Source organism: Sinocyclocheilus grahami, unplaced genomic scaffold (genome assembly GCF_001515645.1).
Source record: "Sinocyclocheilus grahami isolate Dianchi unplaced genomic scaffold, SAMN03320097.WGS_v1.1 scaffold148.1, whole genome shotgun sequence".
In the NCBI taxonomy this organism is placed as follows: Eukaryota; Metazoa; Chordata; class Actinopteri; order Cypriniformes; family Cyprinidae; genus Sinocyclocheilus; species Sinocyclocheilus grahami.
Genome location: NW_015505327.1, coordinates 1,431,274 through 1,445,979, shown reverse-complemented (window position 1 = coordinate 1,445,979; position 14,706 = coordinate 1,431,274). Strand labels below are relative to the sequence as shown.

At 36.8% G+C, this 14,706-nt stretch overlaps 1 protein-coding gene across 1 annotated transcript in view; it reads left to right on the top strand.

Annotated features, from left to right (window-relative positions):
- LOC107591922 (SEC14-like protein 1) overlaps positions 1-14,706 on the top strand; it is an 81,352-nt gene that overhangs the window by 35,856 nt on the left and 30,790 nt on the right. Inside the window, exons 4-5 of the mRNA XM_016281206.1 lie at positions 1,001-1,150; positions 1,315-1,446. Of these exons, the coding sequence (XP_016136692.1) occupies positions 1,001-1,150; positions 1,315-1,446 (282 nt within the window). The remainder of the gene's footprint in view (positions 1-1,000; positions 1,151-1,314; positions 1,447-14,706) is intronic.

Here is a 14,706-nt window from a genome sequence, read left to right as displayed (position 1 = left end):
TACTATTTGTGATTCTATGCTCTGATAATTTTATACTTTCAATGATTAGCAACGATTGTCAAAAGAAATCTTGTCTCTTTCCTCTGGAATGCGGGGGAAAAGGGAAGGGTCCTTCGGTCACTCTCAGGTCAGACCTGAGCGTCTGCTCGAGAATCTCCTGCGGGACAGGGAGCTATTAAATTGTCTCTTTTGTTGATCTGGTTTTAGCAATTTATAATTCAAAGGGTTCAAAGGGTCAGGGGTATCCCTATCTGTCCTGGCAAGCCCGTAAAACGCTTTTAAGCACTGTGAAAGTACTGTCCTTTTTAGCGTATCTTGAGATATAGCCAAACAGTCCAGGAAATGCTTCACCTTCACTGACCCTGCATGAGTTTTACGACTGCATCTGTTGGATAGGAGTCCTTCGATTTGTCTCAATGGAATGTTAGGGTTTGATGTGTGTCTCCATCATGTAGGTGGGTCTGTTGTGAGACATAGATCCTACAATGCATATACATATATACATATACATACATGCATACATATACATACATATATACATACATGCATACATATACATATATATATATATATATATATATATATATATATATACACACACACATACATACATACATACATATAGATATATATACATATACATACATATACATATACACTGAACTAAATTATAAATGCAACACTTTTGTTTTTGCCCCCATTTTTCATGAGCTGAACTCAAAGATCTAAGACTTTTTCTATGTATACAAAAGGCCTATTTCTCTCAAATATTGTTCACAAATCTGTCTAAATCTGTGTTAGTGAGCACTTCTCCTTTGCCGAGATAATAGCATAAATAGTGATACCACCTACCTGATTAATGTCTTCCCCACTGCTCTCTTTCTGTGCAACATGTGGCCCTCAGTGAATTTATACTCATGCAAAAAAATGCATTCCATACAGGAAAGCAGGTGGGTTTTCTGTTCTTCAGTCAATTCTTCTGTTCTTCTCTCTTCTTTAGGCATATGAGAGGAGGTTTCCCACCTGTCATCTGATCCCCATGTTTGTGGACAGTGATGTGATCATTGAGGAGACCAGTGAGGATCGGTCTTTTCATAAGATTGAGCGGAGGTGTAAACTTGATGTGGATGCACCACGACTCCTCAAACGGGTAAAATGGAACCTCCCAAAGTCCCTTCCCTTTCCCTTATTCCCTCCACATTAAGTAATATTGTTGTTTTGTCTGCATTGCCTGCATACTGGTTTTTGGCCAAGCTTGATTAAATGTTCAGCTTTGATTTGTAATAAAATGATAAATCCTGTATTTGTGTGTAGATTGCAGGCGTGGATTATGTCTACTTCATTCAGAAGAACTCTCTGAACCACAGAGAAAGAACTCTTCATATTGAATCTCACAATGAAACCTTCTCCAACAGAGTCATCATTCATGAACTCTGCTGTTACTCGGTGAGAAAAATCACCCTCACATCTCAGAGGTGCTGTTAAGTATGTCATTTACAACTTCAATTTGGTTGTATAATATGATTAGACACCAGCATTATATTGTTACCAGTTTCTGGTACCTCTGTATCGATAAATAAAAAGTATTTCTTAGGCAACAAATAAAAGGGCAATGTAGAGAAAAACTTTTGCAAACTATCTAAAGTATAACAGTAAAAACTATGACATAGCTACAACCAGCACCACATCATTTTTTTGTTATTTTATATGGTAAGCTGAGTCAGTATTAGGATGTAAACGGCTGAAAAATGGGATTAAGCACTCAGAAGAGGAGTGATAGCAGTATTTGGCTACACCGTGTGTGTGTGTGTGTGGCCTCTAGGGATGCCACAATTCTCAATATAACATTAAACCATTCGGTATGACATCCATGGTTCAGTATACGCTTGTGAACTGATTTTTTTTTCTCGGGTTTGCGTTTAAATAATTTCAGTGCATTTTATTTCTCTCTGAATTGGCTGTTTTTGTCTGCCCGTTAGTCTGTGCACTGAGATGAGGAAACGCTTATAACATGCATTTGAAAAAGCAACACACAGCAAGCATCTTTCCTTGTAATTACTTATTTTTACATTTTAGCAGACACTTTTATCCAAACCGACTTACAAATGATGACAGTAGAAGCAATCAAATTTATTTTTAGTAATAAATTAAAAAAAATAAAAAGTAGGTAGAACAGAAAAACAATAGAGGACGCTAGTGTTAGAGAGTCAAGGTATTATTATTATTATTATTATTAATTTTTTTTTATAATAAATAAAAAAAAGAAGTAGAATAGAAAAAAATTGTTAGAGGGTCGTTTTTTTTTTTTTTAATAGTCAAGTCACCTTTATTTACATAGCACTTTATACAATACTGATTGTGTGAAAGCAGCTTTACAGTGTCAAAAAGGAAAATCGATTGTCAATAATGCAAGAGGACAATAACAGTGTAATTTTCATCTAAAGTCAGTTCATCGATGATTCAGTGATGTCATCATCCAGTTCAGCTCTCTTCCAAAAGTGTGTGTGCAATCAGTCAAGTGTCCCCAACTAAGCAAGCCAAAAATGACAGTGGCAAGGAACCAAAACTCCATCGGTGACGGAAATCGAGAAAAAACCTTGGGAGAAACCAGTCTCAGTGGGGGGCCAATTATTCTCTTGCTAGACAAAACCAGCATGGCGTGGTTCAATTCCAGGCTGCAACATAGGTCAGATTGTGCAGAGGACTTGTCTGGTTCCCGTGGTCTTTTGCCGATGGTTGTCAAGATGATGAGGTCTTCACAGGGGATCTGTCTCTGGGGCGCATCTAGTTAACATGGTCTCCACTGACATTCAGGGCTGTAGGAGTCGTCTCTAGGTGCTGATCCACTCTCTGGTCTGGATATAGACTGGATCTGGGTGGCTACGGTGACCATCTGATCTGGATACAGACTGGATCCATATGGCTACAGTGACCTCGGAATAAGAATGAAAGACTATTATTAGCATAAATGCCATTCTTCTTACGATGTAACGAGTACATTGGGTGTTATGAGAAGTGTTCCCGGTTCCGGTTGACTTAATGCAGCCTAACAATCCTTTAATAGATTGAATTATAGAAATGCGACAGTGTATTATGTGTATGCCAGGTTAAAGAGATGGGTCTGTAATCTAGATTTAAACTGACAGATTGTGTCTGCCTCCTGAGCAACACTAGGTAGATTGTTCCAGAGTTTAAATAGGAAAAGGATCTGCCATCCGCAGTTGATTTTGATATTCTAGGTATTTTCAAATTGCCAGAATTTTGAGATTGCGGCGGACGTGAAGGACAATAATGCGATTTGATCTCGCTCAAGTATTGAGGAGCTAAACCAATCAGGGCTTTATAAGTAATTAGCAAGATTTTAAAATGTATTCGATGTTCAATAGGGAGCCAGTGCAGAGTTGACAGAACCAGGTTAATATGGTCTTACTTCCTTGTTCTAGTAAGAACTCTAGCTGCTGCATTTTGGACCAGCTGGAGTTTATTAAGCGCGCAGAGCAACCACCCAATAAAGCATTACAATAATCTAACCTTGAGCTCATAAACGCATGAATTAACGTTTCTGCATTTGACATTGAGAGCATAGGTCGTAATTTGGATATATTTTTAAAATGGAAAAATGCAGTTTTACAAATGCAAGAATCATGGCTTTCAAAGGAAAAAATGATATCAAATAGCACACCTAGGTTCTTAACTGATGACGAAGAATAAATAGAGCAGCCATCAATTGTTAGACAGTGTTTTAGGTTATTACATGCAGAGGTTTTTGGTCCAATAATTAAAACCTCTGTTTTTTCAGAATTTAGCAGTAGGAAATTACTCGTAATCCAGTTTTTTTATATCAACTAAGCATTCCGTTAGTTTTGCGAATTGGTATGTTTTGTCGGGCCCCGAAAAAATATAGAGCTGAGTATCATCAGCATAACAGTGAAAGGTAACACCAAGTTTCTTGATGATATCTCCCAAGGGTAACATGTAAAGCATGAAAAGCAACAGTCCTAGTACTGAGCCTTGTGGGTACTCCACTTGTGATCGATATGATACCTCGTCGTTCACTGATATGAATTGATGACGGTCAGAAAAGTAAGATTTGAACCATGAAAATGCAATTCCACTAATGCCAACATAATTTTGTAGTCTACTCAAAAGAATGTTGTGGTTGATAGTGTCAAACGCAGCGCTAAGGTCCAGTAGCACTAATAGAGAAATACAACCATGATTTGTAGGATGATAAGAGCAGGTCATGTGTAACTCTGATGATGAGAGCAGTTTTAGTACTATGGTCTAAATCAGGTCTAAATCCTGACTGGAAATCCTCACAGATACCATTTCTCTCTAAGAAGGAACATAGCTGAGAGGATACTGCCTTTTCTAGTATTTTTGACAGAAAAGGGAGATTTGAGATCAGTCTGTAATTATTTAATTTTCGTTAATTTAGCCACTGTATTGAATAAATGCCTAGGGTTGTGTTTGTTTTCTTCTAAGAGAGACGAAAAATAAGCAGATCTAGCAGTTTTTAGAGCTTTTCTATAAGTAGAAGTACTTTCCCGCCATGCAATACGAAAACACCTCTAAATTTGTTTTCTTCCAGCTGCGCTCCATTCTCCGGGCTGCTTTCTTTAAGGTGCGAGTGTGCTTGTTATACCACGTTGTCGGTCTGTTTTCCTTAATCTTCTTTAAGTGTAAAGGAGCAACCGAATCTGAAGTGCTAGAAAAGAGAGAGTTTATAGTTTCTGTTATAACATCAAGTTTTTCTGAGCTATTGGATTTTCTGAGGAATTGAGACCAGTCAGGAAGGTTATTTACAAAGTAGTCTTTTGTTGTAGAAGTGATGGTTCTACAATATTTGTAACAAGTTGAATTTGCAGCTTTAGCTATATGGAGTATACACGAGACTAGATAATGATTCGAGATATCATCACTCTGCTGCAGAATTTCAATGCCATTAATATGTGTGACAGTATTAAATCTAAAGTATGATTACGAAATGAGTAGGCCCTGACACGTTGTCTAAACCCAGTGGAGTTCAGAATGTCTATAAATGCTGATCCCAATGCATCTTTTTCATTATCAACATGGATATTAAAATCACCAACAATTAAGATTTTATCTGCAGCCTGCACTAACTCCGATAGAAAATCAGTATAAACGTCTCAGGGGATTTATCATTAACACTTGTTTCTCTGGATAATGTTATATGAAGCACCATTACTTCAAATGAATTATACTTGAAACCAGACTTCTGAGAAATACTGAAAATATTACTATAAGCTGTAGCAACACCTCCCCCTTAACCTTTTGGATGCGGCTCATGTTTATAACAGTAATCTTGGGGGGTAGACTCATTTAAAATAACGTAATCATCTGGTTTTAGCCAGGTTTCTGTCAAACAGAGCACATCAAATTTTTGATCTGTGATCATATAATTTACAAAGCACTTTCATAGAAAAGGATCTAATATTCATTTAGCCAAGCTTTATTGTTTGTTTATCTGTATTATATCTGTTTTTTATTTGTTGAACATCAATTAAATTGTTACTTTAAATGGTTTTGGACGGTTTTTTGTATTTGCTGGTTCGGGGAACAGACACAGTCTCTATAGTGGGATGTCTAAGTGAAAGAGTCTCTATGAGCTGAGAATTAACTGACTTCTGTGATGTGAGGCGACTAGCACACGGTCGGGTTAGCCAGTCGGTCTGCTTCCTGACCTGGGCCCCAGTTAGTCAAGTACAAACCCTAAAGACAGTGTGCCATATTTTTAGAGAGAAGAGCGGCACTACCCCTGGAGGGATGAAGACCATCTCTTTTCAACAGAATAATAAATATATATTTTTATTAATAAATAAAAAGAAAACAATCCTATTAGAGATACAATTCTAACCATGCAGCTGTTAGCTACAGTATAATGCAAATCTGGAGACAGTTCTAACAATGTGGTCTGTGAAATTCAGCTGATCATCAATCACAACTCCAAGGTTCCTGTATGTCCTGGAAGGTGTTATGATTGATGCACCTAGCTGGACGAAGAAATTGTGATGAAGTGTTGGGTTGGCTGAAACCACAAGCAGTTCTGTCTTGGCGAGATTGAGTTGAAGGTAATGGTTCTTCATCTAGTAAGAAATGTCTGTTAGACATACTGAGAAGCGAGCAGCTATCGTTGGATCATCAGAATAGAATGAGAGGTAGAGTGTCATCAGTATAGTAGTGATATGAAAAGCCATGTTTCTGAATGACAGAACCTAGTGATGGCATGTAGATGGAGAAGAGAAATGGTCTTCTGAGAAATACTCAAAATATTACTAGAAGCTGTAGCAACACCTCCCCCTTAACCTTTTGGATGCGGCTCATGTTTATAACAGTAATCTTGGGGGGTAGACTCATTTAAAATAACGTAATCATCTGGTTTTAGCCAGGTTTCTGTCAAACAGAGCACATCAAATTTTTGATCTGTGATCATATAATTTACAAAGCACTTTCATAGAAAAGGATCTAATATTCATTTAGCCAAGCTTTATTGTTTGTTTATCTGTATTATATCTGTTTTTTATTTGTTGAACATCAATTAAATTGTTACTTTAAATGGTTTTGGACGGTTTTTTGTATTTGCTGGTTCGGGGAACAGACACAGTCTCTATAGTGGGATGTCTAAGTGAAAGAGTCTCTATGAGCTGAGAATTAACTGACTTCTGTGATGTGAGGCGACTAGCACACGGTCGGGTTAGCCAGTCGGTCTGCTTCCTGACCTGGGCCCCAGTTAGTCAAGTACAAACCCTAAAGACAGTGTGCCATATTTTTAGAGAGAAGAGCGGCACTACCCCTGGAGGGATGAAGACCATCTCTTTTCAACAGAATAATAAATATATATTTTTATTAATAAATAAAAAGAAAACAATCCTATTAGAGATACAATTCTAACCATGCAGCTGTTAGCTACAGTATAATGCAAATCTGGAGACAGTTCTAACAATGTGGTCTGTGAAATTCAGCTGATCATCAATCACAACTCCAAGGTTCCTGTATGTCCTGGAAGGTGTTATGATTGATGCACCTAGCTGGACGAAGAAATTGTGATGAAGTGTTGGGTTGGCTGAAACCACAAGCAGTTCTGTCTTGGCGAGATTGAGTTGAAGGTAATGGTTCTTCATCTAGTAAGAAATGTCTGTTAGACATACTGAGAAGCGAGCAGCTATCGTTGGATCATCAGAATAGAATGAGAGGTAGAGTGTCATCAGTATAGTAGTGATATGAAAAGCCATGTTTCTGAATGACAGAACCTAGTGATGGCATGTAGATGGAGAAGAGAAATGGTCCAAGAACTGAGCCCTGAGGCACCACCAGGGCCAGAACTTGCATTTTTGGGGCCCTAAGCAGATTTTCAAAAGATAGCAGAGAATGATTTTGCATTTTCAATAAGCCCATCTGCTGTTTTGTATTCACATTATATATATATATATATTTCCCCCAGGGGAAATGCCGCCACACATAGAGTGTAATCTGTGGGAAACACTGCGATTGCTATAAAAGGAGGGAAGAAGCGCTTCCAATCATTGTGTTCTTGTTAGCAATGGTTACCTCCAAAGAAACACGTGCAGCCATCATCGCTTTGCATCAAAATGGCCTCACATGCAAGGAAATTGCTACAAAGAATATTGCACCTGAAAGAACCATTTACCGGATCATCAAGAACTTCAAGGAGAGAGGTTCTACTGCAGAGAAGAAGTCTTCAGGACGTCCCAGAGTGTCCAGCAAGTGCCAGGACCGTCTCCTCCTGAGGAGTCAGCTACGGAATCGTGTCACAACCAGTGCAGAGCTTGCTCAGGAATGGCAGCAGGTTGGTGTGAGAGCATCTGCACGCACAGTGAAGGCGAAGACTTTTGGACTGTTGTCAAGAAGGGCAGCAAAGAAGCCACTTTCCCTCAAAATAAAATGTAAAGGAACAGACTGAAATTCTGCAGGAATTGCAAGGATTGGACAGCAGAAGACTGGTGCAAAGTTATTTTCTCTGATGAAGCTCCCTTCTGACTGTTTGGGACATCTGGAAAATCGATTGTTCGGAGAAGAGAAGGTGAACGTTATATTGAGTCCTGTGTTGTGCCAACAGTGAAGCATCCTGAGACCATACATGTGTGGGGTTGCTTTTCACCCAAGGGAGTCGGCTCTCTCATAATTCTGCCCAAAAACACTGCCATGAATAAAGAATGGTATCAAAACATCCTGCAAGAGCAACTTCTTCCAACGATCCATGAGCAATTTGGTGATGATCCGTGCAATTTCCAGCATGATGGAGCACCGTATCACAAAGCAAGAGTGATAAAGGAGTGGCTCGAAGATCATTACATTGAAATTTTGGATCTGTGGCCAGGCAACTCCCCAGATCTTAATCCCATAGAGAACCTGTGGTCAGTCCTCAAAAGGCGAGTGGACAAGCTGAAGCCCACAAATTGTGATCAACTCTTGACAACTAATAAGGCAAGAATGGATCGCCATCAGTCAGGATTTGGCCCAGAAGCTAATATCCAGCATGCCAGAGCGAATTGCAGAGGTTATGAAGAACAAGGGTCAACACTGTAAATATTGACTTTTTTTACATTGAATATATATTGAATATTTTTTTGCCAATAAAAGCCTTTAAAACTTATGATATGCTTATCATTGTTTTTCAGTATACCATAAAACATGTGGAAACATAATCTACAAATACTGAAGCAGCAAACTTTGCAAAACACAAAATTGATGTCACTGACAAAACATTTGGCCATGACTGTACATCTTAAACCAGGGCTCAACTGTACATTTGCTGAGGGGTATGCAAGATCATTATTGGCGCCCCCTGTATTCTAACCCCTAACACGAACTCCCACAGAAAACTTTCTGTAAGTTAATGACCAAAAGCCCATTAACTAGCTTGGGCATGGAAGGATACAAACTCATCAGGGGTGAAAAAAACCCTTTTACTCCTGATGGCTTACCCTAGACAGTAGAACGCAGTTTTTTTTTAAAAAGTAGGCCTAATTTTCTTCAAACACCTGGTAGAAATACAAATATTATAGGAATGAATGTCATGATATTCACACTATAACCACTAGATGACAGCAGAGGATCATTCATGGTCTCATTTACCATTTCCACTCTGTAATATAGCTCTTTTCACATGCTTTTATTTTGGATTTTTATTTAAATATTATAAAATCACTATTATAACATTTAAAAATTACCTCTTTGTCAAAGTTCAGCATGATTTTTATACGAAGTATTAAGTAGCAAGAGTTAAAAAAAAAAAAAAAAACTCTACTTGATCTTTTTGAATTATATATGTTGTATATTAATATGTATATTACATGTTTAATTTCAAAGCTTAAATATTTTTATTCAAATGTAGTTTTTCTCTGTAATGAGGAAGTGAATATTTAGTGGATTATGTTTAACAAAGTGTTAAAAAAATTAGTGACCATTCCACAAACACAGTATTGATAATTCTGTATTGGTGTAGAAAAAAAATTGCGCTGGTGTTGGATCGGTATTGGCCGATTCTTAGAATTTGGAATACTCTGTGTAATCTTACACTGCAAAATAATAACTCAAAAAAGATTAAAAGATAACATCATAAATATTTACTGAACCCTTAAATTAATCACAATTATATAATGAACGCCATAAAAAACAGACAATTAATCGTGATAATTGGCATAATCGCCAAAGCTCTAAAACGGACAATTAATCGCAATAACCGTGACTATTTTTAGACAATTAATCTTCAGCCAAATTTCATAATCGTGACAGCCCTATTTCAAAGTGACAATTTTCAGCGAAACGTGGCTTGTTTGTATCATTGTTACTATCCTAGTTCAATTCGAATTCAATTCTGTCCTAATATCCTAGTTCACTTGGATATTGCTGTCCTTATTTTAATGCATTGTTCTTTTTCCCCTTTGTCTTTTCTGTTCTTCACCCCAGAGCGTTTCCCTCCTCTATTCATTTTGGTCAAGTCACTCTGTCTGTACCAATAATGTGTCAAAGGGTGAGCGGTTGATATGTTCTCAATTTATTATACATTTCTGAACTCATTAAAAATGCTAAAAACCGTTAAATAATTTTTTTTCATTACATTTTTGAACCACTAACTTTTGATTATTTATAACGTTTTATTACAAAAGATTTTCACAATGATTTCGGCAAAATGGCGCCGCCCCCTCCGTGCGGCTCCCCATGCACTGTATATACTGTATACCCCATTTTTGCCCCATCTTACACTTACATTTTATTGTAAAACAATGTTATTTTAGTGTCATTCAGGTGCTATTATAGTTTTTGTTAAAGGTGCCATAGAATGCATTGATACAATATTTTAAATAGTTCTCTGATATCTACATAGAAGGTATGTGGCTTAGGTAAGGGCAAAAAAATCTCCAGAAACGGTTTTACATGTCCATTTACAACCCTAGTATTTGTCCCTAGAATTAAATGGTCTGTTTTTACCTTATTTGGAAGGGTCATGAATAATAATGTTGAGCTCTGCTCTGATTGGGTGTTTCACAGTGCGGCTCAATGTTGAGCTCTGCTCTGATTGGCTGTTTCACAGTGCGGCTCATTTCAGTAGCTCACACAGCAGGAAGGAAACACAGGGAAAATATATATTTCAATACTTTCTCTCGCAGTTATATCGTTGGTTAATTATACTGTATATAAATTGCGGGCATCAGGGATCTGCTATTAATATGCGGGGCATTGAAACGGCTTTCGAATGCACGATCGCTTTTTACTTTCACTTTCAAGATTTGCTATCACACATGCTCTGTGTACACTACAGTGGCAGTACTTACTACACATTTTACAAGATCAGATGCTTGTCAGTGGCGCTCAGGATCTGTAAATCATTCGCCATCATCCTCAGTCATCTCTCCTTACTCTGTTTATGTGGTACTCTTAAACTGTTTATGTGGTAAATCTTATGTACTGTAATGTAACAGGCTACCGCTAGCAAGCAGCTAACCATGTCCCTTTAGTGGCTTGCGTTATTTTATTAGAACACAAGTTATTTGTTTTCCGTTTTCCATTCTATGGCACCTTTAATATATTGAATTATTTTTATATTTTCTGCTGTCATTTTCACTTTAAAGCTTTAGTAATTTTATTGTTTGTTTTTGTTGATTTTAAATATTTAGTCAATGTAGTTATTACATTTTATTTAAGTTTTTAATGTTAGTTATTTTAGAACATCAAGATAAACTAAATGAAAATGGGAAATAAAAAATAAAAAAGTATTTTATTTCAGTTCACATTTATTTTATTTCAAGTAACATTTTTTAAAATTTTTTTATTTTAGTTAACTATAATAACCCTGTTGTAAAAAAAAAAACAGTCTTAATCAGTATCCATTCAGTATTTATCTTTTAATACATAAATATAAAGATATTTACTTAAGCACTTCTAACAATTATTTAAAACTTTTTAAAATGTACAAGTTTAACCATTGCTTTCAGAAAAATGTATGAAAAATTAGTGAGATTAATGCTTTAATAAAGCAAGAGCACCTGGATTATGAAAATTAAAGAGAATAATAATAATAATAATTATTATTATCAATAATAATATACAGCATTATCTATTTTCTGGGCTGGCATGTTTTATTCCTGATTAAAATGCAAACATGTATAATTGTAAACATATGTTTGAATATATTTCTTATTTGATAAACACCAAAGTGTTAAAAAAATCTGAATGGCTGTTTGAAAACATGTAAATACTGTTTTGACTTCCTTTGACATCCTTGACAAACAAGTGGGTGTCAGAAGTTGCACTTGCACAGCGCTACTTTGTGTACAGGGGTAACCATGGTAATGTGTAGAGGAATAACCATGGCAATGGTGTATTTCTGCTGTTCCTAAAGCACCACCTCCTGTCAGAGTGAACTTTGAGTGAGCATTTTTATTCAGCACGTCTGCTGCTTTATTCACAATCACATCAATGAGAATATCTACCGAACATTTACGTAGCAAAAGCGCGATGTTGTAAAACTAAACTGGTCGATGGAAAATAAGATTATATATGCGTTCTAAAAATATATCTAACGATATACGTTAGATATATTTACTTTCTATCTTACTTTCTACTTTCTATCTATTTACTAAATATATATATTTTCTATCTACGTTAGATATATAAGATATCTAACGTAGAATTATTCACGTATTTTGAAGTGGCCAAGACAACATTACCGTTCATGTTCATTGTTGTTACATTGGCACAGCGCGTCTTCAAAACATTCGCAACACGATGCAGCAACCGCCATTTAAACAATATATTTTCAAAATTCATCACTTACCCTTATCTTGCTCACCCTTATCTTTCTTTTCTCTTTTCTAAATTCTCTGCAGTCTGCACCAGTTTTATAGTGCCACTTATTCATTTTCAAACATGTGACTGAAACTTTTTTAAAGTTATAATTATCGAGCATTACCATCGGACCCTGACATTGGGCCCCCTGGAGGCCACGGGGCCCTATACAACCGCTTATATCACTTATTAGTGACTTATTCTACCAGATGTCTTGCGATAGGCTTGCTTTTAGTATTTATAACTGCATCTGGCAGTGGCGGATCCTGGCATGTGTAGGCAGCTGCCTAGGGCCGCTTCTCTTCTTTATACTTAATTTTAGGCGATTTCTATAGCGTGATCTTAATGACAAATATCGAGAGCGCATAATGTTACGCGATCCATGTAATGCGCGAGCACGAATCTCCACTCGCATGCAGATTTTCTTCACTCACACAAAACTGGATGTGTGCTTTTAAATATACATGGTTCTTTTATGAATTGTCTCTCTCGCTCAGATATACATGTACACTCAAACGTTGTCCCCGCATCACTGAAGACCAGAGGATAGGATGTAGGATTTTCTAATTCAAGAGTAGGCTTTTCTCACTAAATGGAAGCAAGCTGATTATAGTCAGCCTTCTCTAGTTATTTATTTTATTATTTAATACTTATTTTAGTTAAGTGTTTAAATTGTAAATATGCATTTATTAAATTTAGTGCATTTGTATTTTGTTGTTTTTGTTTATAGTTATACAATAAAAGCATATCAACCAGGTTCCAGAAATAATCACTGAGGGTGCTTCTGAAATTAGTGAGGGTGCTCTAGTCTTAATGCACATTTTCACATATTTTGTCCCATCTATTGCTATGGTTATTACTGTCAATCACTGCTACTTCGAGAGCAAATCCTGCATAAATATGCGGATGTCATTCCTGAAACTTTGCAACGTGTGTGTGGCCGAATTAGTGAGGGTGCTCTAGTCTTAATGCACATTTTCACATATTTTGTCCCACTGCTACGGTTATCACTATGTCAATCACTACTACTTCGAGAGCGAATCCAGCATAAATATGCAGATGTCATTCCTGAAACTTTGCAACGTGTGTGTGGCCGAAAAACAAAGTTTATGTTTTAAATGGATTATAAGCCTAGAAAACTCGCAAAGAGCGCTCTTTATAACAACTAAAAAGCTGTCACTCTTTGTTCATTGCGATCTCTCAAAGTTCTGTTATGACCAATGAATCTCACACTGCACAATTAATAAATTATTAGCAGCGTGTATACTATATGTTATCATGAAAGGATTCGATTGTATAACTCGGCACGGAACAAAAACTGGTGTGTTGCAGCCTTTAGATATGAGAGAAACCCAGCATATTCATGAGGATGATGAAAGTGTTTTCACTTGACTTAAAAAGTCCTTTTAAGTGTTTTTCTTAATTGAATATGTACAATTTCTCATATGTTAACAAAATTTATTTGATTCAAAAATGTTGAACTTAATCTATACATTTAGTTACATTGATAAATATTGCATTTGATAAGATAGCATTTGCAGGTTAGCACTTCTTAATAGGGTTCCTCCCCCTGCCCCCTGTGGCCATCCTCTATTAAGGCAGTGTCCCAGCCTGGCCCCCCCCCTCCCATTTAAAATGCTCTAGAACCGCCCCTGGTTGCGAGTTGGACACCTCACAACTCCAAGATACCTTGAAGGATGTATCTGAGAGGTAAGACTTGAACCACTGGGGTGCGGTTCCTGATATGCCCTCTGCCATGAGGGTTGACAGGAGGATCTGGTGGTTAACTGTGTCAAAAGCAGCGGACAGATCCAGAAAGTACAAGTACTTATCATAATAAGAAGCATTTCTAAACCTGTTGTCCAACAAAAGAGAACATCATAACACGTTTTTATACACATCACACCATTAGTAGTAGCTTATCAGTGGTGACTGTCAGTTAATGTACATATGGCAGAAATGTACGGAAAAATCAATTAAAGACATTATCAAACAGACGATGAACACTATTAACAGCAATTATTATATGATGCAATCAAACTTATAGCAAAATTTGTTAGTTCTGTATGTTGTTTCAGGGTTGGCATCATCTGAGGTCCTCTGAGGGGTTGGTATGATCTCTTCTCTGGTGTTCTGGATCCAGACTGAAGCTTGTGTAAATCCTAGTTACCACGGGATGTCAATCCTGTGGCAAAAACCGATACAAATAGAGACAAAATTAGCGTAGCTGCTGTTCCAACCAAGCAAAATTAATTTGTTTAACCCAAGCTAAAGAATAATAATATGCATTTGATCAAATATAACTGCAGTACAAGATTATGAGATGCGTTATTTGAATGCTTGGCCAAAGAGATGTGTCTTTAATCTAGATTT